Here is a 26,521-nt window from a genome sequence, read left to right on the forward strand (position 1 = left end):
AGGTTGTGATTTGGCATGCTTCTACAGATTGCACCCAGCATGTAAAAAAATTTCCTTTAATTGTTATGTGAAACGTTTGCATATGTGGTGATTATCTGTGAACTCATTGTACATGTATCCAAATGTGTTTCCTATTGTGCTTGATTTTGCTGGCCATTCTTGAATGTCTTGGCAACTCAAGAAACATGTTCTGTGCTGTCCTCTGTAATGCATATACTCTTCGATGTTTTGTCATATTTTTGTCAGCTTTTATTTTACTCTTTTTCCAACAACATATCTTTATATTTGTTGGAAACAAATTTATGCAAAGACAATTTTAGTAAGCTTTGCTCAACATTGTTTTATTTATTCATTTGCCAAAACTTGTTCAAGCTTTTAAACATCTACCTGATATAAATCTTTTGCAGTTAACCCACCATCAGACTTGAATTTTACAATTATAGATGAACATAATGTTCAAATGTCATGGAAAAGGCCACCAGATGCAATAGTGGGTTACAGAATAACTGTGGTTCCAACAAATGGTGAGTTTGGTCAAAATTTTTTATGTGATTACATGTTTTGAAATATTAGTTTATTTTCACCTATATATAACTTAGGTGTGAGAGTAGCTGTTAAAATCTTTTGGAAGTTTGTGATCAAGTGTGGATAGCAGCAAAGGGCATACAGGAAAAACAGTGATTCTTCCAAGCTAGAGCTATTCTTGCCATAGTGTTTACCATTTTGGAACTGCAAGTAACAAGTTTTGGATGCCTTTGCTTTGCAAGGAGCAGTAAGAAGGTAGACTCATCACTCTGCTCCTCTTCTATGCTTTGACATTGAAGTTCAAGAATTGTATTATGCTGTGTAAGACAGCCATTATTCTATTTCACTTTGAGAAATAATCAGTGTAAAAGTGATATTGAATCAGAACAGGACATGATTTGTTAGATGATAGTACATTTTGTACGTGCATTTCAAGTTTCAAATTTCCTGGAATTGATTAAACACTTTAGTAATTTTATTTGCTATTGAAGGCACATTAGCTTGAAGTTTCATGTTCCAATATTTATACTTCATGAAAACAGAAAGTGTATAATTCTAAAATTGTCATTGGGTTTGAGATAGATTATTGTCTGTTGCATTTTGTTTTACAATCAGCTTATCAATATTATTGGATTTTAAGCCTGCATTGAGTGTTTTATATATTTATTGCAGATGGACCTACTAAAGAATTTACTCTTTCACCTAGCACTACCCAAACTGTCATATCAGATCTTATACCTGATGTAGAGTATGTTGTATCAATAGCTTCATATGATGACAGAGAGGAGAGTCTACCTGTTTTTGGCCAGCTGACAAGTAAGTAGCTGCAATACAGTTAGAAAGCCAATTAAGATAACTGAGGGGTCATTCACAAAACTTGACTTTGATCCAGTTCTCCAACAAAATTGCCACATACCTGAACTCTCCTCCGATGGAGCTGTCTAAACAGCCTTTTTCCGTTAATCCTAGTAGAAGCAGAGAAAATTTGCAAGAGATCAAAGGATAATAACATGGATATAGTGTCTGCCAACCTCTATAGTATTCTTGGCAGGAAGCCACTGAGGTTTTTGAGTTATATCTACTTCCTATAAATTGCATCTGCTGAAGTCAAGGGGAAGATCATCACTGACCTCAGTAACAAATGAATTGGACTGGCATCCTGTGTGAGAAAGCAAATTATATTCATCAAATAATAATAAAATGTGACACAATATGCTTCAATGCACACTAAGATATTGAATTTGAGCTTTAATAATTTGTATTAATAATTTAAAAAGCATAAAATAAATTTAATTAAATAAAAATGCGCAGCAGACTCTCTTCTGTGACACGTTTTGTCTCATGTCTCAGGCTTCACAGAGAACCATGGGAAAATTACTAATTATTAATTCCCCTAGGTGTTAGAGAGGGGTAATATGGGTATTTCTTCCAGGCACGTTGCAGTTAATTTTCAGGAAATGACTGTACAAGAAGTACAAATACAGAGGATTCTTAGATATTTACATTTTCTGTATTTTGTGTCACCCTGAATACTGTGTTGTCAAATCTGTAAGTACAGGTGATATATTCACAACCTGAATTTATGTTTTCATGTTCTGAGGCTTGTCAGATGTGTGTCTCTAATTGCTTATGTGCTTTCCTCTGATGTTTAAAAATTTAACCCTATTTCCTCCATTAATTCTGTCTATGTTGTGCTTTGTATAGTTCAGACAGGCGGCCCAGGGATACCAGAGGAAAAGAACATTGAGGCTCAATTACAAAGTAAGGTGTTTTGCCTTTCAACTTATCTGACATTTATCTTACCTGAAATCTAGCTCTAGCACCCCACAAAGTTAAACTGTGTTTCTGTGTTACCTACCAAAAATTTCGCCTGTAAAGTTGTGCAGAGCTAAGAACACTTGTTTAGGGACTGGGATAGAAGGAATTTATTGGCTGCATTGAAAGATTAAGGTGCAAAGTCGGTACTGAAACTAGGGATTTCATGCAACTGACCTGAGCAAGTCCATGAGTGTCTTGGTCCTATTTACGAAAGGTGTTGTGCTGTGGATAAAAGGCTTTGCAGAAGAGCCTGTGCAGCTATAATGGGGAAATAAAGATGCAAGGCACAAGTGGTAACAAATTTTTTCTGTAGCATCAAATCATTGTAAAAAGACTTATATGGGTGTTTTCATCTGTTGTGGCATAACAGAACTTGTGGTTTAGCATGAGAGGTGTCTCAAAGCAGTTCCCTTTTGATAATGGCCGTTAGAAAACCTATATGGGTGTTCTTAGGTGCATAATGTTTCCCCAAGCATGATATCCCAGATAAGATCAATCTTTTAAATATCTGTTTGCTTTGGCTTTTACCTACTAAGTTTCCATTAGACATTTCTCTCTGATTTGTAAGAATGCAATTGCTCATTTGCTAATAGAGTTGTTTTCTTTTTTTCCCTGTTGTGTTCCAGAATGCTCCATAAGTGCAATGACAGATTTAGTTTTTCTGGTAGATGGTTCATGGAGTGTAGGAAGAAATAACTTTGGATATATTCTGGACTTCATGGTTGCCCTTGTATCAGCTTTTGACATTGGGGAAGAAAAGACGAGAGTTGGAGTTGTTCAGTACAGTTCAGATACAAGAACAGAGTTCAATTTAAATCAGTACTTCAGAAGAAGTGATCTTATTGATGCAATTAAAAGGATACCTTACAAAGGTGGCAACACAATGACAGGTACAGATTTCCCACATAGATGTTTATTGAGCATTTCATGTCATAGTTCAAATTTGCTTTAAATCCTAGTTTGTGCAAGTCTAATAAAACACAACTTGTGATGTTGGTTTTAGGTGAGGCTATTGATTACCTTGTTCAAAACACCTTCACTGAGTCCGCTGGAGCAAGAAAAGGCTTTCCCAAAGTAGCAATTGTCATTACTGATGGAAAAGCTCAAGATGATGTAGAAATTCCTGCAAGAGAGCTTCGCAACATAGGAGTTGAAGTTTTTTCCTTGGGTATGTTGAGTTTTTCTAATGATTGAGAGATTAACTTTCATAAAAAGTTAATTTATAGGCTTTGCAGACTGTGTGTTCGAAGAATTTCACTATGCCCCTTCTTCATGTGTATGCCTTGAAATGGGTCATTTTTGCCCTCCAGAGTGGAACATACCAGTTGTGTTAATTTGACAGTAATTACGTAGTTCCTAATGGAGATTAATATGACTGACTAGCATAGTTTCGACCTTGGCCTCATTCTTCACTTATACCACATTATTTTTCCTGGTTGAAAAGTGCATCTGCCACCTCATTGCATTAATCATTATTTTGTAGTTTGATTATTGATCCTGACAGAAGGCAGAACTAATTTAAACTCAGCTTTACCCCAGGATGTTTTGATACTCTATGAATACATTCACAGGTGTCTGTATTTTATGGCTACTTAACACAGTCCTGTCTATTGCAACTTCTAGGTATCAAAGCAGCAGATGCAAAGGAACTCAAGTTAATTGCATCTCAGCCTTCACTGAAGCATGTGTTCAATGTGGCTAATTTTGATGGAATTGTGGATATACAGAATGAAATTATCTTGCAAGTGTGCTCCGGTGTTGATGAACAACTAGGTGAACTGGTTAGTGGAGAAGAAGGTGAGACACTTTATTAAAATGTATTTATAGCTTCAGTTTATTCCAATGTCTATTGAAGAGGCTATCCCTACTTCCTTTGCTTTATTTCTAGAGTTTGATCCATTGCCTCACTTAGCAAGTGTGGAAAACTGGTCTCAGTTTTGTGTCTTCAAATGCAGGATAACAGAGTATGTGATGTAGATTTGGAATAGCTTCATTATTCCATTGTTTCAAAGGCAGCACAGTGATATGCAGTTATCAGAGTGAGTTTGGACACATGCATCACTTCAGTGGAAAAATGTATTAAAAGGAAAAAACCTGCTTGGTGAAGGGTCAGAATATGTAACAGATTAAGAACCAAAGCATGAAAACTGAAGAATATGGGGAAAACAAAGACATGAAGCTGGATCACTGAGGCTTTCTGGCCCTGTAAGGTTTTAAGTAACTAGTTATTCTTTGACAAAAATGGCAGTAGAGATGACTCTGCTGTCCTAGTGCTCTGCATTTTTCACACTTTCTACTGTGTTTCTGTGAGTGTAGCTTTCACTTTTGGTTGAAGCAGTTTTAGAGCAGGGCAGCATTTCTCCTGGAACTTCTGCTATACCTAGGGGACCATAAATGCATTGTTCATATTTTTGCCCTCTCACTGATGTCTCATTTGGACTGTCCTGTAATTAATATCTGTTTATTTATGCTTTAAAAAGCCCCAAAAAGTGATTTTTAGTAAAGATCAAGCAAAGATAACGAAACTTATTCCAGAAAAAAAACCTCTTAAGAAAATATGTTTATAATTGTAACTAATATTCTGGGTTTGCTTTTGATTTCTTTCAGTGGTGGAGCCTCCTTCAAATCTGGTGGCCACTCAGATCTCCTCAAAGTCTGTTAGAATCACTTGGGATCCATCCACAAGCCAAATAACTGGCTATCGTCTGCAGTTCATTCCAATGATAGCTGGGGGAAAACAACATGTACTGAGTGTGGGCCCTCAGACTACTGCTCTGAATGTTAAAGATCTCTCTCCAGACACAGAATATCAAATTAATGTTTATGCAATGAAAGGACTGACCCCCAGTGAGCCAATAACGATAATGGAAAAAACACAACAAGTAAAAGTTCAAGTGGGTGAGTTTGGAGACACTACCTTATTTTCAAATTGTAGCTTTTCATTGATGAAATCTCTGATGCATGTTTTAATATCATACCTTTATTATTTTTGAGAAAAAGCATTGCTTAGCATAGTTTGTTATGTTTATAAGCAGTTGTGTAATACATGAACTACAGATGTGATTGTAATGCTATGTGGTTATTGAAAATCTGTTTACAATGGTTACTCTTTTTCTTTGCAGAATGCTCACGTGGTGTGGATGTAAAAGCTGATGTTGTGTTTTTAGTGGATGGTTCCTACAGCATTGGTATTGCCAATTTTGTAAAAGTAAGAGCCTTTTTGGAAGTGTTAGTTAAAAGCTTTGAGATATCACCTCGAAAAGTACAGATAAGTCTTGTCCAGTATAGCAGAGATCCCCATATGGAGTTTTCTTTGAACAGATACAACAGAGTGGAAGACATAATTCAGGCTATTAACACCTTCCCCTACAGAGGTGGATCTACCAACACAGGCAAAGCAATGACGTATGTGAGGGAGAAAGTATTTGTTACCAGCAAAGGATCAAGACCAAATGTGCCGAGAGTCATGATTCTTATCACTGATGGAAAATCGTCAGATGCTTTTAAAGAACCTGCAATAAAGCTGAGGGATGCAGATGTAGAAATATTTGCAGTTGGTGTGAAGGATGCAGTGCGTACAGAGTTGGAAGCAATTGCATCACCTCCTGCGGAAACCCATGTTTACACAGTGGAAGATTTTGATGCTTTTCAAAGAATATCATTTGAACTTACACAATCTGTCTGCCTACGAATTGAGCAGGAACTGGCTGCTATAAGGAGAAAATGTAAGTAACTGCTATTACTTACAGGAATGAAGAAAATGTAATGACAAAAGGATCTGAACCAGTTTTGTGCTTATAGTTAACTAAAGAATTTATATTGATGAAATTGGCCATAAACAAATGACAATTTTAATAACTGGGAATTTGCTGCTCATTTTAAACATATTAAAAGCAACAGTTGAAATTAGTGGATAAATGGAAATGAAAAAACTATTGGAGAATTTTTTTCCCCCAACTCTGCTAGGTATCTAAAAAGCTAATAAAATGCGTGTCTATTGGAATGACCTTAGTGGATAGGCTCTGCTTTTGCACTCAATGTCTTGAGTAAAAAAGTTACCAGGACATTCTTTTTTTAGCTCTACAAAATGAGGTGACAAGTCTAAGCTTGTCTTTTAGGTGGTCAAAGGCAACAAAGTAATTCCAACACTCTAGAGGGCAATTTAATTAATTTTTAGGGTAAAATTAATGGCCCTCTGAAACGGGCTTAGACAAGACAAGTTGAGGCAGCAGATGCTAGGTGGTAGTGATTGCAATCTAACTGCAAAGACTGAAATGAAGTAGCACATGAAAGTCTTCACATGCATCCAAATTAGGCCAGCATAATGTTTAACATTCAAAAGATTTCTAAATAGCCAACTTTTAGTCAGATAAAGTTACTTATGATTAATTGGATCCACAGTGTCCCTACCTATGTTTAGTAGGACACTAACATTGAAGGATCCCCAGTGTTGAAAGCCCCACTGCCTTTAAAAATAATTCTTTTGTTTCAGGATAGCTTTGAGGAACAAACCAGAAAAGCAGCCTTTGTTTTAGAGGGCTCAAACAGTTTTAAGATCCCCACTGTTAGGCTGACTAGGCCAACCAAAACAAGCCTGGGATGTCAGATTTGTGTTTGTGCCTCATGTCAAATTCCTTGTTTCCCCTTTGACCTCATTCCTGAAAAAATACTGGTTTTTATTTTGTCTTACTTCTAATCTAGATCTGAAAAAAATTACAACAATTTTTAGTTTTCATTGAGAACATTATGTTATTGCTGTTCATCGGACATACGAAATAGGAAACCCAACCTGATCATCAGATTCTAAATTAAGTTTTCATAAATACATTTTTTTCTAGATGGACCATTTTCATTTGATCTAGAAATTGCTGAGTTGGTGCTTCTATTCACTCTTGAAAGATTTTAGGCAACCTAGATATGATCTTCTTGAAATTTGATAGATGTAAGCAAATATAGAAAACAGATACTGTGCACATGCAACAAAATATCTATTCAATTAGAATAAATCAAATTATTGAGGAACATTTTTTATTTATTTTAGAAATTTTGTGTTTAACATATCTGGCAAGTATGCCTCATATGTGCATTTTTATTTCCATACAGCTTATGTACCTGCAAAGAACATGGTCTTTTCTGACATAACATCAGAGAGTTTCAAAGTGAGCTGGTCTCCAGCAGGATCAGAGGTTTTGTCCTATCTCATTAAATATAAAGTAGCAGTTGGTGGAGATGAATTCATTGTTTCAGTGCCAGCTTCAAGTACTAGCTCAGTTCTCACCAACTTACTACCTGAAACTACTTATACAGTCAGTGTGATTTCTGAATATGAAGATGGCGATGGCCCTCCCTTGGATGGAGAGGAAACCACCTTAGAAGGTAGGATTCTCATTATTCTCAGACACAAGGGAGTCATATGTTCAAATAAGAATTTGCTTACCTGGAGGACGGGTAAATGAGGAAATGAAGAACAGCCAAATAAGGCTGAGAAGCTGTACTGCCATGCAGGATGAGAATAAACATTATTGTATCTCAGTGCATTCAGTAAAGATTTAAAATTCCAATTATATGCAACCATTAAGCTGCTAAGATTGGACTTTATTTTTCCTGAACGTTGGATGGATGCTGTGTTTCTGCAGTGGCCTCCTTTCAAATGAAGTAGTGTGTTCTCAATATTAAATTCGGTGGCATGAATTATTGTCAATACAGACTCAAGTTGGACTAGATGAAAATTGTAGATCCTTTCCAACTGAGCTCTTCTGTTCTATTCTACTCTATTTAATAATTATGACTGATGCAGGAATGCACGTTGACTTAGATGCATTTAAAGACAAATGTGTGCCTATGCAATTTGCTATGTCTACATATAATTTAACACTATCAGAAGTTTTGGTTTACATACAATAGGCTTAAAGGAGCTTGAGTTTTGGTTAACTGGGTTTTTTATCAGAAATTCCTTGGTCTGAGCCAATAACTGATTCAAAACTGCCATTGATGTCAATATGTGTTTTATGTGATCAATGACTGTAAATTTAAGCATGGTAGCTTTAATTTTTCATGATGGAGTTGCCATGATGCATTTCTCCTGATTGAAAAGAACAGCATGACAGTAGATTTGATTTTCTATTCCAGTAGTTGAATACTCAGTCTACTCTAAATCATGCTTTTAAAAATATCGATCTACTTTTTTTCATTATTCCATGCTGTCATTTGTGACCTTTGGTGACATAAATGGTTCCAAGGGAGCAAAAGAAACAGCATGAAGATTTGTTAATTGCTCTTTCCTCTTAAGACTGATAGAAATAAACACTTATAAAATAGCTTAGCTTGGATGTTAAGTTTGGAAGATACAGGTTTCATTGTCAGTGTGCACATTTCCATGACTGTACCAGTCAGAATATTTTGGCCACACATAATTTTCCCTTAGGAAAACAGAAAAACTCTTGGCTGATAGAACATGGAGCTTGTATGCGTAAGGGACAGAAGAAAAAGCTTTAATAAAAATAATCTGTCTTCCCATTTGTAACTGATACTACCTTAAATAATTGTTAACATTGTGATCTGATGATATCCCAGCACGTCTGAGAAGACAGAGTTCTTCTACGGTCACGTAAACATCAGCAGCTCTCCATGCAGATCTAGCTAACAGTTTGAGCCAGATGGCTTTCTTGGCAATTAACTTTGGTTTCAGGCTTTTAAAGGATTTGAAGTTGAGTATTGTGTTTCTGATTAACAGAAAGCAAGTTTCTTTTTTTAAAACTAGGATTAGTTACTTCACTCTTAACTTTGAAGAACAATACTTATGGAATATAGATAGTCAACAACAAAAAAACAGAACTTTTTTCCCTAAGTGACAATGCTACATACTGCCAAGCAGGGTGTAGTACAGCAGATCTTTATGTCTGTTGGAAGAGTCAAGTCTTGTTTCATGTGCCCACTGAATTCATCTGAACTGCTGTGTCTTTTTTCAAGGACCAGGCTAGGTTAAAGAATTCGCCACAGTTTTTCTTTAGTTTCTAGGATAAAAAACTATTTCTTTGAGTTAGAGACTAAATTCAGAAACCTTCTTTAAACATTAGATGCAACTCATATTGCAATGAATATATTTTTGGTTTGAAATAGTCAAAGAAATAGAATTGGTTTGGTGGGGTTTTTTTTTTGTTTTTCTTTGTTTGTTCTTTCAAATAGGATAGCTGCCTGTATGTAGTCAGGTGTATCTGACAAACACCTGTAAATGGAAGTGGTGCAGAAGTAAATGGCCACAGCAAGGAAAATTATACTATTTGTTTTGTTAAGAAGTTTCCTCACTATGCCCCAATGTTTCTTTACACAGTTCAGTTCTACTGTTACTGCTAAACACAGTCAGACTGTCTTAAGTTTCAGAAGCAGTTATATAAACTGGGATGAATGTACTTTTGGGGACAACTTTGTTCCACTGCTGAATGTAACTCTGACCCTAAATTTTCAGAAATGACTAAAGGTGTGTGTATCCTAAAGCAATGGGAGGGTAAAATCAGCAGTTTTGGTAAAACTGGATGAGCTAACAGAATGGTTGGCTTGGTTTTGCTTTGGATACTGCTTCACTAAAGGCAAATATTTACAACTGACGTGTATATTCTTTGTAGTTAAAGGTGCTCCTCGAAACTTAAGGATAACAGATGAAACTACTGATAGCTTTGTAGTTGGTTGGACTCCAGCTCCAGGAAATGTCCTACGGTACAGGCTTGTTTATAGACCACTTACTGGAGGAGAAAGGAGACAAGTGACTGTCTCAGCAAATGATAGATCAACTACTCTGCAGAATTTGATCCAAGATACAAGATATGAAGTGTCTGTTATTCCTGAGTATCAGTCTGGGCCTGGGAATTCATTGAATGGATATGCAAAAACTGATGAAGGTACATGATCAATGCTGTTAACACAGTAAGCATGAGAAAAACTTGCTGCATGTTGACATATTCATACTGAAAAGAGAATAAACCATACAGTCCGTATGTATCATCCTAGATGAACACAGTTATAACATTGCCCAAGCCTAGCTAAGAGATAACTTGAGACAATAGAATTTATCAAAATTGCAATATTTAATTTTAAAATACAGTATCTTGAACCTGATATGGCAAGGTAAATTGGGCGAAGAATCTACTCGAATGTTTTAATTAATTGTCCCCATGATTCTTCATATTGTCAATGATATAAATTATATACCTTATATACCTTTTGAGCAAATTCAGACCCTGCTTGCACTTTGTGCTGAATGTTTAGCAAGGAATTGATGAAACATTTCATTTTCTCAAGTTATCACTGTAGATTTAACGTATGTGAAAATGCATGATCCTTTAACATGTATCGTGCCTTATTTAACTAAATCCAGAGAGTACAGAGAGTACGAATGTCCTGATCATTGTTGGAATTTCACTGACCCATGAAAGTTACCATCAGAAAAACCTGTTTAGTAAACCAAAACATGTTAATTTCATGTATCATTTGTCATCTTTGACTTGATTCTGAAGACAGTGACTTCAACATGGATCTTTGTTGAATCTGAGCATATCCTTAGGTGCTAGTAAGTACAAGTGCTCCAGGACTGTGCCTGCTTTAACAGGGAAAAAAAAATAAGTTGATTTTATTGGGCGTTTTTACCTAAGGAGGGTGGGGATAGGATTGTACAGTCCTGATTACACTAAGGGTACACTGTAGCAGCATTGGTGCAGCATACTGAGGAATTATTTTTTAGCATAACACCCTATGTAATGGTAACCTAACAGATAAACCAAGAAATTAGGCTTGCTTCAACTTGTTTCCAAAATTTTTTGACATGTGCAGTCCGAGGAAATCCAAGAAATTTGAGAGTTTCTGATGCTACGACATCAACAATGAAGCTGTCTTGGAGTGCTGCTCCTGGCAAGGTGCAGCAGTACTTTATAACGTACACTCCAGTCACAGGAGGTGAAACTAAGGAAGTGACTGTGAAAGGTGACACCACCTCTAAAGTGCTGAAAGGCTTGGACCAAGCCACTAGGTATACACTGACTGTGTCTGCCTTGTATGCCTCTGGAGCAGGAGATGCCCTTTCTGGAGAGGGAGAAACACTTGAAGGTAATTATTTATTGTTTCTGTGCAGTCATTCATTGTCTGACTGGTGTTTATGGTGTCTTAAAGTGTCTTCCCAAGTTTTCTGTAGAAGTAAATATGTGAATGAAAAAGAGACATAAAGACACTCTCCTACTTTATATGGGCTTTCCAAACCTACTGTTCTCAAAGAAAAAAGTGGGTTAAATCACTGGTTGTGGAGGGGACTCTGTGTCTCTTGAAAAAGCTACTGCCAGAAACACCAACCAAAACTGACTGTACTTCCACACCAGCCTCCATTAAATATTTTGTCTAATCATCATCTTCCAAGTAGTTTTAGTGGCATATTGTTCTTAATGTAACAGGATTAATTAATGAGGTTAAAGTATCTCATCCACTTGAAAATTTGCAGCATTTCTACAGTACTGAGACTGAAAGATGTTCAGGGGCCATTTTTGCATCAGAGAAAAAACACATAGTCTTAGGCCTACAGATAATGGGTCAAATCCCACTTCTAACTAAGAGCCTGGAGCTGAGCATAAACAGAATGCTGGCAAAAGCATAAGTCAGACCCAAAGATTTTCTTACAAGGAGGGGAGGCTGCTCTTTCTCTGACTTTGAGCAGAGAATTTTCCAGACTAATTCTCTGTGAGCATTCTCAGTGTCATCTGTAGACTGTCAGAGGATAGGGAAAGCTGCCTCGTAGGCCTTGAAAGGAAGGTGACTCTGGCCAGGGATGTACCGCTGAAATCTGGTACTATAGCTGTGTAGGCACCACACTTGAAAACATCTTATGGATGAATTATGTGGAATTAAGACTTGTCCATTGCTGCTAATCAAGTTACAGTAGGAATATAATTGATTCTCAGTTTCTCCATAAATTTAGCTTTTTGCTTATGACATAGGTTGGGAAACAATCCAGAAAACCTATTTTAAATAGGAAAATGTAAAATAAAATAATTAAAAAATCAGTTCCAGTGATTCACCAATGTGCTGAATTCTTCCTACTAAAATTTAGGCACTTGTTTGAACACTGCCATTTGCAGCATGGATTCTCTAGGATTCTTCTGCAGTTGATGAAGAAAGGCAAATATTTCCAGTAGGCAGATAGTCCATCTGAGATCTCATTTTTCCTTCAAATGAGCATTTCTGTGTCCACTGACTATACAAGGAGTAAGTGAGAGCTCTAGACACCAAATGCCTGCTTGTCCCACTACCTAAGACCTGCTTACACTGAGACAGGATGCAGCCATCAGAGAATCAGGCACCTTGCATATCATACTGAAAGTTTCCTAACTTCCTTGCTTTCTCTACCCATGCAAAGTCCAAAAGGCTCCTTTTGTAGGACAAAAGAGCCTGTCTCCTGCCTAGAACATTGCTGAGATCCAGGTAAATGAGATCAGGTATCAATATTCTGCCCATATCCTCCAGAAAAGCCAGAGATGATCAGGACCTAATGAACTTCCCTGTTGGTGGTGGTGCTGCCACTTCCTAGGTCTAAGACTTTTTTGGAAGGAAGAGGGAGGGTGAAAATGTAGACTTTGCCCCGTGTGGGAGGGTTTGAATTCACCTCCACACCCCAGCAGGTTCCCAAAACAGTGGAGTATACTGGGCAAGAGTCTCCTTTATTCTTTCCACTGAACATGAGCCACTGTCTATCCAGGAATGCAAATTTCACTCTCAGAGCAAAATCAGACTGGATCCCAAGTAGATGTAGGAACCTGACAGCCTTGCATCATTTTTCTCTGTGCTATCAGTGGATAGAGGAATGCCTCAGGCTTCCTTTGCAAATCTAGAGAGGCCTCTGTCTCACTATTAAACAGACTGAATTGTTCACTTCCTTAGGGACATACCTCAAATTTTAGTAAAGGGTTGACCAAGTTAACTGTTTACATTGGGTGGAAACATTTTCATTGACTATATTTGCAGTAACCTTAGAAGAGCTCCTTTATTAACATTGAGATGTGGAGAGATCAAGTTTGTTTCAAATTCATAAAGTAAGCTTAGCTTTTTATCCTAACATAAAACTTGAGCAAAAGAAAAGTCTTTTAGGGCACTGCCTAGAGCTTCAGTTAAAACACATCCTAGAGAGAGCAGTGAATGAAATACAGTAGAATCCAAAAGATTCAGATAATCATCAGAAATTTGACAAAATCATCAGAAAACTGACAAAATCATCAGAAAAACAGAATTCAGTCTCAGGTATAGACTGACTTGTCCTTTCAGTGCTCCCTGCCCTGTATCCCTCTTGAGGGCTCTGATTCTTATTTGGACTTTCTGCATTGCTAAATTTTTAATAAGAAGAAAAACATTCTCAATATTGGTTAAAGTGCCAAATAATTTAAAAGAATATTTGCCTCTGTCTTAGGAATAGGCTTATATGCAACCAGACAAAGCTTAAAATGAGTGTTGGACTTAAAAGGTCACAGAAACATTCCTGTAAGAAATTTTGCTCTAAGCAACTGAATTAAAACATTGCTTTAAAAATTCTGTGACAGATTTTTTCTCAGGATAAATATGAATAAAGGAGCATCCCACCACTCAACTGAATGACTTTTTATTCAGTTCTTCAGCTGGGAGGAAACCAAATTAAAAATTATTTACCATTTTGACATGTATAACTTTATGTCTCAAGTGTAAATTCTTTGAAGATTCAGATGGATCTGAAAATCCTATCAGGGTGCTCTTCAGAAAACATTACTCTTCATATTAAAACTGTCTCTTAAATTTTCTTGGTTAGATAAAATGTTACTAAGAGCATCGTAGAGATGTCAGTCCTTACAGGATGATCAAAGGGAAAGAACAAAATACAAATTTGTTTTTGCATGGCATCAAAAGTCTAATTCATCATATTTCCTCATGGAACATCTACCATGTATTTCAGTAATCAGCATATCTGAAGTTTTATGGGGCAATAAAAGTACTTGAATTTAGCCAGGACTCTTTGTACATAGTGGTAGATATTTTAAAAGACTCTCTGACTAATAGTACGAAAGGATTTCAAAATATTCGTTGTAGCATATAAAACAAATGGTCTCCTCTTACCTCATTGAAGGATAAAATGAAATCATTGAACACAGACAATTATGAAGAAAAGGGTTGCAATTTTGGAACTGAAAGGTAACATTCAAATTTCAAAGCTCAGTATAGAAATTTACATGAAAAGAGATGTCATGCTGGCTGTGAAACTAAAATAAATATGGTTGGACCAGGATGAAAAATTACACAGGTCAGTGAAGTGAATACTTCACTGTGTAATGAGTAGCTGAAATAACTTGTCTGACTGAGGCTGGAAATATGACAGGTCTTAACTTCTGGAGAAATAAACTTATCAACAGTAATGACAAAAAAGCTAAGGAAGCATAAAAAAGTGTTTAGTGTTTCAGTTAGTTTTTCCATGAGCCATGGTGTCTGAGAAACAAAATAGTTTGGTGTGTGTTTTTCATTGCCAACAACCCAGAAAGACTGAGCACTTAAGTATTTTCCTGTATCAGGAGTCCCTATGGGGCATTTTGATGTCTTCACCATATGAATTCTCACCAAACCTATTCAGTCAGTGGTGCCATAGTTGCTCATCATATCAGGAGCTAGGCTTGAGATTGCCTTTCAAACTGGGATAGTTGCTAGTTCATGGAATTGATATGTAGCCTAAGAGGAATCAGTTTGGGTGTAGAGAACATTTCAGCACTAATAGAAAAGTGAGAAAAGAGGAGCTGGATACAGGACCTTCTCCAACTATCTTATAGTCAAGTTGCAGGAAATGAAAAATCCAAACTCTCAGATGTTTATGGAATTTTACTGAACAACTAAATGGTCTCCTGTGATTAAGAACGTAGGCAAACATTCTTCCTGCTTTCAGTAATGATTTAATTTGTTCTGCATGTAGTAGGAGAATCCACATGGGCAGTTACTCTAAGACAAGAGTATCCTTCAGACGAGAGGAAAAAACCTGAGGAAGTTTTAGACCCCTCTAACCTGATCTACACAGACATGTCTGCCCAGGCATTCACTGAAGGCCCTTCAGTTACGTTTGTTATCTCCAAAGTATTTTGGAGCAGTTACAATTTGCCCCCTCTTCCTCTTCTTTGCTCTGCATGGTAGTTTTTCAGTTTGAAGTCGCTTGCTTGTTTCAGGATTTGCGGGAAAATTAATCCACAGAAACGCAGAAATCATTCTGTGTACTTGATATCGTTTACTATCTGGGTAATCTCGGTTTCTCCTTGTGTTTTTCTTTTTGCTAAGCATACGCTTGCCCTTATTGTTTCTCTGCATAAAACAGAGATGGCACATATTCCCCCAAGTAACTGTAGATAATCTCTTTTATAAACTGTTTGCATAGCTCTCTGGTCCAGCCCAAAGATAAACACATGCCAGAGGATCAACATTTTATGAACTGTTCACAGACAACAAAGTGTAGAGAGTTTAGCAAATGAGTAATCAGAAAATGACTCATTTCTGAGAGTGCCGTTCCATTACCAGGTAATGGTTATTCAGAGAGAATGGATTTATTTCTCTTTTTTGGTGTTTTTGGAGCAGGAAAAGGGAAACAACGTATTTGCCCCTTTCTTGAAGGAGTGTGCTTTCCTTCTTCAGTAATCCAGATTTTAGGAAACTTACAGCATTCTCATCTTTTATATGACCTCTTTCAGTCACTGGCTGATTTTGTCTACAGTTATAAAGTACCATCCAGAGGTGAAAATTCTGGAGCTTTATATTTCATACTGCTTTAAATATAACTGCATGTGCAAAATATGTGCTGTAGAAAACTCTCCACTTTTATTCTCTCACTTTCAAAAGTGCATGGCGATCCATCACTGGGCAGCTTTGGTTGTAGCACTTCTATAAAGGTGCCATGGAAAAATTTTCCTCAGACATACTTTTTTGGCTGTGATTCTCCTCAGCTCACACAAAGTTGTTGAAACTGCTGAAGTAAATTAAATCAGTGCAGGCTGCCATTTGCCTTGCAGTGGAACAGGGCTTGAGACAGCTGGGGGAACTAAACAAATTTACACTGATTGTTATATTTGATGTTATGTAATAACAGTTTGAAGAACAAGCAAGAAACCCATGGAATGTCTTAGGGAAAAGTCTTTCTCTCATCTCCAAACACGCCAAACAAACCATTTGGCTTTCGATATTTCTTGGGATCATATGATCTTTATCCAAGACATCATACACCAGAAATAAAGTACAGTGAGAAACACGGAGAGGGCGGTGAGTCTAAATGCAGCAGACAGCGAGCAGTTTGTGAGAGCTACTGTTTTTCTAATCTGTTTTTTAATAAGAGAAGTGGTTTTAAGTCTGGCAAGAGTTTGATTTTCTGCCCAAATGCATGCTGTCAGATGAAAAGAACATACTGTACATTAGCTGCTAAACAGATTAACTTTCATAATTTGCAGTTGTTTTAAAGAATAACAAATTCATTGCTAGATTAAGCAATCTATACAGAAATGCTTAATCCTAATAAATGTCCAAAAATCTTGAAAGCAGAAGATCTGGTTTATGTGTCCTTTTGCTGGCAGCTATATGGTTTTCAGAAAAGTTTTAAGAATATTTGAGTAACTGTAATCAGGGAAGTCATTACACTTTTAAATATGAATTTCAGAGAAATTTAGAAAAAAGGGTGGTTTATTTTTACTTTTTTTTAGAAAAAATATTCAGTGATCAGATTTCCATCTTGCTTGCAGCGAGAAATTTCCAAGTATTTCCACTTATTTCAGTGAAGATCCTACGCTAGACACACTGTTGGTAAAAAAGGACAAAGTTATTTTGACATATATGAGGTTGCTGGTCTCCATTAGCAGAGGTGTCAGCCCATTTTGTTTCTTATCTTTGTGCTTTATAGAATAAGCAAAAAGAGGCATATTGTATTACATTCAGGAGATAAATCTGAGAGATAATTATGTCATTGTGTCTTCTGCTTTAGGAAGAGAATCTTTGTTTCGGTGATACAGGGCCCAAACCTTCCATCCTGTTTGAGGAGTAGCTATTTGTGTTGAGAGAATTAAGCTGTACTAAAGCAATATATGAAAAAAAAGTTGTCATGACTGTGTCATTTTCAGTTTGAAGTGATTTTCTGATGTATATGTTTCTTATAGTTTAGGTTTGGGGATTTTGGAGGTGGGCTCTTTTTTGGTCAGAAAATGGATAGCAGTACTTTGGTAAATAAATGATTCCTTTTCACTGTTCCTGTAGTAACATAAGAATGCTTTAGAAATGAATGACCTCCTACAGGCAGAATAATACAAATTCAAATGACATTTTCTTACAATGAGGTTTTAGCATATCACAGCGACTTTACGTAATGGTCAGACTGTGTAGTGCTGCTTCCATCCTGACAGAAACAAGGACTCAGTGTCCTCAGGAGATTTAATGCTGTATCATGCGTTTTTAAAATTATACATTCCAAGATTTTTGAGTGTGACATTTGAAACTGACTTGGTAATCTGTGGAAAATTATCTTAGTTTTATCTAGGATATGAAATATGTATCAGAAAAAAGACCCAAGAGGGAAGGTTGAGTGAACAATAAGAAGATATTTCTACACAGTGTTAACTGAATAACTTGGAAAACACAGATGGAATATTAAAGGGACTGAATGTGAACACCTATTGGCATTATCCTAGATCAGGGACTCAGGAGTTCTCCGGCCAAAGTCCCCCTGTTTTAGGTTTGAAGTCTCCTGGTTGGCATCTTCTTGCCTTTCTGCAGAAGAGAAGAAATCTGCTCTAATGGGGACATGTGAGGATGCCTCTGCGTAGTAAGTCTTTGGCTATCCCCCGCACCATGCCCACATCCCCTCTCTACTTGCCTGAGGGCTGGTTTCTAACCACTTTATGGCTTGGAGGGAGGGATAGGGAAGCCCACCCAAGTGACTGCTTCCTCCAATGCTGAGGAGAGTTTGACCATTAGAGTAACACTGAAGTGATTCTGCTGTCATCTCATCTGATGCATACACTTGGATCCTTGGCTGTATCCTGCTGACACAATGGGATACTCCTGATTTTTGCCTATTGTAAACAAGGCAGGACTCAGGCCAGAACATTTTGGTATATGCCACTGCAAGTGAAGGCTTATTTAGTTGATTCTGACATTTTAGGATGCTGGCTTACAGAAATCCTATGTTTAACTTAAATGAAACATGGCTTTGCACAAAATTTACCACTGCAGATTGATTTTGAAACCTGGCTTTAAAAAATACATACAGAAAGCTGTTTAAACTTTGGGCCCAAATTGCATGTAAAAATCCCACAGAGATGAGCTGGAATTGTGTAAATGTCTCTGAGGGGAAAGGCCATTTGAATAAGGACATTTGATTTTTATGAATGTCAACATTTTAATTTTAGCTGATTCAGTCTTGTGTTCAATAACAACAGTGATTGCTGGAGAGCTATGGAAAGTAAGCCAAGTGGACAGAGGGAAACTGCTTTAATATCATATTGTGTCTCTGGCACACTGCAGTGGAAAAACTTAATATGGAAACTGGACATTTCAGAAGTCCAGAACAGGGTATAAAAGCACCTGACTGAAAGTCATGAAGTGAATTTTTGAGAGTGTGTCTGCTCTAAGCGATAGAGATGTACAAGGGACTGTAGGGAGTGAAAAGTTCTCTGAGCTAAAAACTGTCAAAGTGGATCTGACAGCCTGACGCTGGTGACTTGCTTGCTCTCCCAGGCAGGGGTTTGACCTGTCCATGCAAGCACTTTGTTTTCCTGCATACGCACTCACCATGGCTTACAGCTGTGCTTACACCAGCTGGTTTGGTGCTCCAGAGCATCATAGGACCTCATGACTGTTACGGAATAATTTTAAAAATCCAACTCCATCCTTGTTTGCCGATGTATGAAGTGATGAACATACATTAGATTCCATTTCAAGTCAAGAAAAAGCTGGAGTCTTTTGATACCTACTTGCAACCCAGCCAGCCAGCACTTTTCCTTCTTATGATGTGCATTGTCTTCATGCTCCTTATCCATCCTGTTTAAACAAGCAGGCAAAAAGTGGATGCTCAATTCACATTTCTGAACACATTGACCAAAGGAGAAAAATGAGTGTTCAGATGTTACAGTTGTAGATTTTTGTGTGTATATGAAATGTAAGCAAGTTACCCAGGTATTTTGTTTTAATCCAAGGGAAGAATATTTCATAGGTCTCATTGTATATTTGCTAGTGACCACATTTATACCAGTGTTATTGTGGAGCATAAATGTGTTTCTTGACTCTGAGTGTAGCAGCTTTGATAATATTTCATGGAGTCTTGATAGTTTAAGACATACAGTTGGGCTGCATCTTAAACATAGCTGTTCCCCTAATAATAAATAAAAAAACCCCCACTTGTGGGAGATCAAGTGAAGCAGAAAAAAGCTGTGAGTGAACTTCCACCTCACATGTGAGGTGCAAATCAAGTTAGTGTGTTATGTTAAAGAAATGTTCTCAGTTGCAGTGTAACATATAAAAAGTCTAATTTCCCTTAGTAGGTAAGTTGTCTTGTCAGCAGTTTCCAACTATTTGAAGTAAAAATGTTCCGTCTAGTTCTAGTGGTTTGGTAAAAATCCCAGTTCCTTTTCCCTCTTTTACCTTGCCTTATAAAAAAGACATTTAGTTCCAAAGAATATTTCTTTCAGAACTAAAACATTACAGTAAATGCTGTTCATTATAGTCCATTCCAAACAAATTATTTTCCTCTGTTATTTAATGACCTCAATAATGACTTAATCAATAAGGGTTTTAAATAAGAAGTTATTTTAGCAGTATTTCCAACATATATCATTAGCTGTAGTATCCAAGGGTAGACTTGCAAAAAATTGTGCTGTGGTAGCAGATACTTTAATACTGAAATCATGTTGTGGCAGAGCCATGATTTAAAGTAGCCAAAATAAAGTGACTTGTATATTTATATTACATTAAAATATGGAAAGAAAGGGTTTTTTTGTGAGACATCTGTGCATTCTATCAAGTTAGGTTTTCCATATTTTTTCCATTTGGATTGCTTTAATATTTTTTTTATTGTATGAAAAAGCCAAGATTTGAGAGTAGGAGCTTAAGAGCAGACAGAAAAATTGGTGTAATTTACTTTTGAAGGCAAATCTTTTCTTCAGGCTTCCAGGAAAATTGTTATTTGGAGTTAAGATTCTGCCCTGGCTTTCATTTAATGCAGTCACTGAATTTGGTGAGACTTCGTGAAGCATGAGCTGAATCAGGCCTTTTCACTATAACTTTTTCAGTATATGCAATCACTGTTGTGAAATGATAAGTGAACTTTACCAAACCCTCTGTATCTTAACCTTTTTTTTTTTGAAGAGAAGGTGCCATAAATTGTGGTAATTTACTTTGTGAGGCTAAAAATCAGTTTGAAGGGTACAACTGTAAGAACTGATGCAGAGTTAGGATGGAAAAAGAACTGTCTCCAGAAAAGCCTGATGGAATGGCCCTAAGACTGAATTAAAATCAGAAACCCCCCACAACACATGTTCTGTAGCTATATTTGAGAGTCATCTTCATGAATGTTGTGGTACCCTCTGATTCTGTACTCTGCGTAGCTGGTGAATCTTTGATAGGTTGATGTTAATTTCTATTCATCATTAAGCCAAGTGGGATTAGTTGACTCACTTTTAATGAAGTTGCACTGGCAATGAGATGTTTCTAAACCAAAACTTTCTACAGATAATCTTGTCTGCTCCAGTGGGTTTGCGTTTGGAAATGTTGCAGATTTTGGTGGAAGTAAAAGACGAATGAATATGAAAAGTAAAAACTCAGCATATCACTTTGAGCAACTTGTTGCTCAGCCTGAAACTGCCTCAGCCTTCTGAATGTAGTGAGGTCTGTTCTTGCAATGAGACTAAGTAGTGGAAATTGGATAAGTATTGAATTCCTCTGTGTTCAAAGAATTTTGGTACTGGTCCTGGGGCTGCTATGGATTAGTATAGGGATATATTTTTATCAGTGAGGGTAAAACTTAACTGTGATGCCATGAGGCCACCCCAAGTGTTTAAGTCCTCTTGCTAAGCAGGAGTTTCTCAGGAATATCCTGTACAGTGAGAAATCCCACAGAGAATACACACCAAAGAATTGAGTGCTCCTTTGTCTCTGTGGATCTGGTTTCATAGAGCCCTTTTGCAGATTTTGCTATGGTGAGGCTGTTGCACTAAATCCACCAGTTAGTGCTCCTTTCCTGCCATCAAAAGCAAGCCATTGCAACAGGAAAATTGAACATATGTTATAAATGTACATTAAATGTTAAACAGAGGCATTCCTTTCACTGCACCGCTTTAGACCAATGAGTTTCACTTTTAAGCAGAGGAATTACTCTGGTGTGTTAGGTGAGACTCACATATCCGGCTGACAACTGGATTTCACAGACTAATGAGCTGCTTCCTTTGTTCCATGCTGGCTGAAACAAACTACAGGGAGGAAGGAGGTACAGATTTTATGAATGGAAAGATGGAGAGTGTTTTCTACAGTAAGCGTGGCATGATGTAAACACACTGCAAATTAGTTGTGAACATAAAATTAAATAGCTGATCTGGTAAGTGGGACTCTGGAAGATACTAGTACTAATAAATAAGAAAATAAAGTTGTCAGAGAAAGGACTCTGACTGATTAGAGGACTGGGAAATCACCAATCATATGAAGTTCAATAAAGGAAAGTGCCAGATTCTGCATCTGGGATGGGGCAGCCCTGGATGTATGTACAGAGCAGGGAATGAGATGCTGGAAAGCAGTGCCATGGAAAGGCACCCACTGAGGGTCCTGGTTTATGGAAATTTGAATATTTGACTGAGGGAAGAAAGGGGCAGACACTGATCTCTTTTCTGTGCTGACCAGTGACAGGACCAAGGAAGTGGCCTGAAGTTGTGGAAGGGGAGGTTTAGGTTGGATATCAGGAAAAGGTTCTTCATCCAGAGGGTGTTTGGGCACTGGAACAGGCTCCCCAGGGAAGTGGTCACAGCACCAAGACTGACAGAGTTCAAGAAGTGTTTGGACAATGCTCTCAGGCACACAGCGTGACTCCTGGGAATGGTGCTGTGCAGGGCTGGGAGTTGGACTTGGTGATCCTTTTGGGTCTCTTCCAACTCAGCAGATCTGTGATTCTGTAATTCCGTAGAAGTCTCCATTATTTAACCCTAGAAAAAAAGTTACACACATAACAATGAAGATGAATGAATGAAATAAAATCATTTTTTTGAGAATTAAAACTTACCTAAGTGAGCTGCACCACATTTAAATGCTGGTTTCAATCCAAGTCTTTGAATACTGCCATTTTTATTTTGCATATTCTAAAGCATGACTGCTAAGTATCTTACATGGTAAGGATAGAATCATGTATAGTCTAAAGTTAGCTTTAAGCATTCTGTTGAAACATTCATCTATTTTCTCTTGGAACTACAATTGTATGTTATTGAAAATAATATTGATGGGAAAAGTTTGGTTTACCTCTTAAGATTATGTGACTTTCACATTTGTACTTTCCTAACTTTTTCCATTTGTATTTAAGAGACAATTTGCTGTTTTCTTTCTTGCAGAACGCGGTTCACCACGGAATTTGGTTACTACAGGTATAACTGACACTACAGTTGGGTTATCATGGACACCAGCTCCAGGAACAGTTAACCATTACAGGATAATATGGAAATCACTTTATGATGATACCATGGGAGAGAAGAGAGTCCCTGGAAATACAGTGGATGCTGTGATAGAAGGCTTGGAGCCTGAGACTAAATACAGGGTTTCAGTATATGCAGCCTACAGCAGTGGAGAAGGAGACCCAGTAGAAGGAGAGGCTTTCACTGATGGTAAGTGTAGTACATTACCACCATTTGTAACATTCTGATATTGATGAAATTATAATTTTTTTAGAGAAAATGGACCTTTACTTTCCTCAACTTTTGTTTTGTTTTGTTTCTTATTTTTTTTTTGTGAAAAGTTTTCCCAAACCAAAATGCCACCTCAGCTCAGTCAGTTCTGGCATTTTGCTGGACCATTAAAAAATCCACAAAATCTCATCTATGTCATAAAGGTTTGGATTCAGCAAGAATTACTTCCAAGATATGATTTTGTCTGCATATTACTCTGAAGTTAGCCTTTCATAGGTTTGGTGTGACTGCTGAAAATCAGGTGGAGGAAATATGGATAGAGCAAGGAGGAAAAATGGGGTAAATTCCCACAGAATCAATGAGTTTCCTTTCCAAGCTATTGCCCTTCCAGTCTTCACAGTCCTCAAACTGAGGCTCACTGTGTGATTTTGACGTTTGTTATTTACCCTTCTGGGGCTCTTCTTTTTCTTATTTGCCAAACATTATTATTTGTATTTGTCAAAGCAGGCTCAAGACTCTCCTGAAATGTAGGCAAAGTGAAAAAACACAGAGATCAGGGATGGCTTGTTTCTTTATAGCAAGAACTGGCAAGTAAAGGAGTTAGAATGAATGAAGGGATGCTCTGGATCAGGCTTGACATTTCTGTTGTTTGCCTAAAGGGGCCATGTGAAGAAAAAACCTGAGGGAGAGCTTTGGGGAAGCATCATGTGTGTTTACATGTTCTTGTGCTCTGTCCTAAGCATCTGTTTTGACTACTGTTGGAGACAGGCTGCTGAACTATGTTAACCTTTGTCCTTGACCCAGTGCAGTTGTTAAGGTTTTGTAAGAGTAGTGATTGCTGCTGTTAGTAAGAGCTGACTCCCCAGAGTCAAAGCAGACTGCCATCCCACGGCTTCCTTCTTTGGTCAAGCACAGCACTAGCTGTCCTAGCTTTTCCAGGTTAAGTAGGCAGTGTAGCCATGTCACTTGTGCTGACTGAGGTAACTTGCTATAAGGCCTATCAATAGCCCCAGACCTGAGATTAATATTGTATCTTTATGGTACACACACAATTAAAAATTGTCAGTTCCTAAGAACTACAACGCCTACCTTACTGTGCGATGAAGTACTGACCGCTTCCACCATGCCAAGAAGGTTCAGCTTTGCCAAAACCTAGATGGCTTATTTTGGCTGACAGCCAACATTGCATATCTGTCAGTTCACTTGGGATTATTTATACCATTTGTACAGTCTGGAAAATATCTCTTAGAAGCTGAATGCTGCAATTTGTCGAGAAAATGCTTTATTAGTTCATGGGCTTATTTCAGCACATACACTGTGTTGTGATGAGTGATTTTCCAAGTGTTTGTTAAGTCACTCATCTCTATTTGCAGGATAGTTTGTATGGAGTTCAACAGCCAGCTGTTTGGGTATTCACCAGTACCTTATCAGACCTGTAAAGTCAAAACTTAGAAAATCTGAGCACTATAGGACATTGTGTTCATGAAAATAAATGACTTCATCACTTTCATTTGACAGTGCTGAATCCAATATTTAGTGGATTACTGAAAAGTGTGACTAAATAAAACTTCCAATTATGCTGTGTCATCGTGTGATTTATACTTCCCCCTTTTTTGTCTCAGTAGTGAAAAGCACACTGCTGTTTCTTTAGTCCAATACAGTTAAAAATAATTAACAATGGCCTGTGAGATTCCCCTGTGTCTTCCCCACAATCAAAACCTGCAATTTTAAAGAAGGCAATTTTATGTTTTACTACAGCAGAACTACTTTTGTAGTCATGCATTTGAATATATCGGATATGATAAACTAAAAATGTATCCATGTTTTTACACCGAAAAGTGTCACCAAATGCCAGGACTGTGACAGTAGACAACGAGACAGAAAATACAATGAGAGTTACATGGCAACCTTCACCCGGGAAAGTCTTGTCTTATCGTGTGAACTACCGGCCACGCAGTGGAGGAAGACAAATGTTTGGAAGAGTAAATGCTCCTGCTACAAGCATAGTGTTAAAGCGACTTAAGCCCCGAACTACATATGACCTAACTGTTGTTCCAATTTATGATTTTGGACATGGGAAATCAAGAAAAGGAGAAGGAACAACAGGTATGTACCACAAGGTTGTATGGGATTTCATAATGCAAGTTTTGTTCTTAAAATTAATAGTCATGAAACATAGAACAGCATGGTAGAGTCTGCCAAGATCATGAATTGACAGGAAAATTGAAGAAAATTTTAGAGGTTGAGAAGAGAGTTTGATTTGTTTGAGATTTCACTGTGGCATAGCCTGAGCACAGCTTTTTGCTGTTGATATTAAAAGGTGTAAATATGGTGTAAAATCTGTTTGAAAATACTAGACTTGTTTTGAAATGCTGTCATCAGAAGTTCAAAAAAGGTGTTTTGTGAGGAAGACAGACTACTTAATCAAGTGTTGTCAGCTGTTTCATAATTTGCCTTTTGCTTGTGGGTATTGATTAAATAGCTACCCAGCCTCCCGTTATTTAGGTTTGTCTTCTCTGGTCACCATATTTTCTGTGGAAAACCCAAGGTACTAAAAAGGAGGAGTAGATGATTTTGAAGATTCATCTGTGGAAGTCTGACTTCATGGTCTTTTGGACAGGCTGTCTTCTCTCTCGGAAACTGAAACTCTAAAACATTTCTTAAATCTCAGTGAAGGCAGTTTTGTGGTAAAAGCAAAATTCATTTTCTACTCTACCTTTAGTATGAATGTGATACTGGTCTTACATTTTGTGAGGAAATGTTCTCTAGACATTCAGATCAAACAGATTTAGTGTCAGTTTTCTGTTCAGTACACGGAAAGTTATTAACAAGAGAAAATCTTTTTCAAGATGTTTCTGCCTATGTGACACTAGTGCCATTCATTGAGGTACTCTGTAAATAGTTCATGCCATTTCTGTTCTCTGAATATATGTTATATTGAATAATGACAGGAAGTAAGATAAAGATATCCTAACAGTGGAGATACCAGCACCTCAGCTACTGAAGAAAGATTTCTTCTTTACCTAAAATGTGGTTGATATAAAGGAGTCATGAAAACTTGACCAGCTCTTGAGCAATACCTAGTTTTTTAATGCTGAAAATTATACTGAGGTAAACTTTAGATCATCCAGCTGCTTTTGATTTTTGAACTCTCCATCTTGATACAGATATGTCTTTCTGCTTTCAGTCTAAATAACAGTGGTGGTAAACACTCTTTGGAAGCACATGGAGCCTGAGTCATCTTTTTAGCTGAAGCTGTCACGATAATTCAGGGAGTATGATGAGAGATGAGACAG

General features: G+C 37.3%; 1 protein-coding gene across 1 annotated transcript in view; it reads left to right on the forward strand.

Annotated features, from left to right (window-relative positions):
• COL12A1 (collagen type XII alpha 1 chain) overlaps positions 1-26,521 on the forward strand; it is a 100,956-nt gene that overhangs the window by 10,772 nt on the left and 63,663 nt on the right. The window contains exons 3-15 of the mRNA XM_082302941.1: positions 408-524; positions 1,198-1,341; positions 2,230-2,286; positions 2,970-3,233; positions 3,347-3,511; positions 3,967-4,140; positions 4,951-5,241; positions 5,466-6,068; positions 7,447-7,719; positions 9,966-10,238; positions 11,167-11,439; positions 22,935-23,204; positions 25,065-25,331. Of these exons, the coding sequence (XP_082159067.1) occupies positions 408-524; positions 1,198-1,341; positions 2,230-2,286; positions 2,970-3,233; positions 3,347-3,511; positions 3,967-4,140; positions 4,951-5,241; positions 5,466-6,068; positions 7,447-7,719; positions 9,966-10,238; positions 11,167-11,439; positions 22,935-23,204; positions 25,065-25,331 (3,171 nt within the window). The remainder of the gene's footprint in view (positions 1-407; positions 525-1,197; positions 1,342-2,229; positions 2,287-2,969; positions 3,234-3,346; positions 3,512-3,966; positions 4,141-4,950; positions 5,242-5,465; positions 6,069-7,446; positions 7,720-9,965; positions 10,239-11,166; positions 11,440-22,934; positions 23,205-25,064; positions 25,332-26,521) is intronic.

Source organism: Coloeus monedula (genome assembly GCF_965178545.1).
Source record: "Coloeus monedula genome assembly, chromosome: 2".
Classification (NCBI taxonomy): Eukaryota; Metazoa; Chordata; class Aves; order Passeriformes; family Corvidae; genus Coloeus; species Coloeus monedula.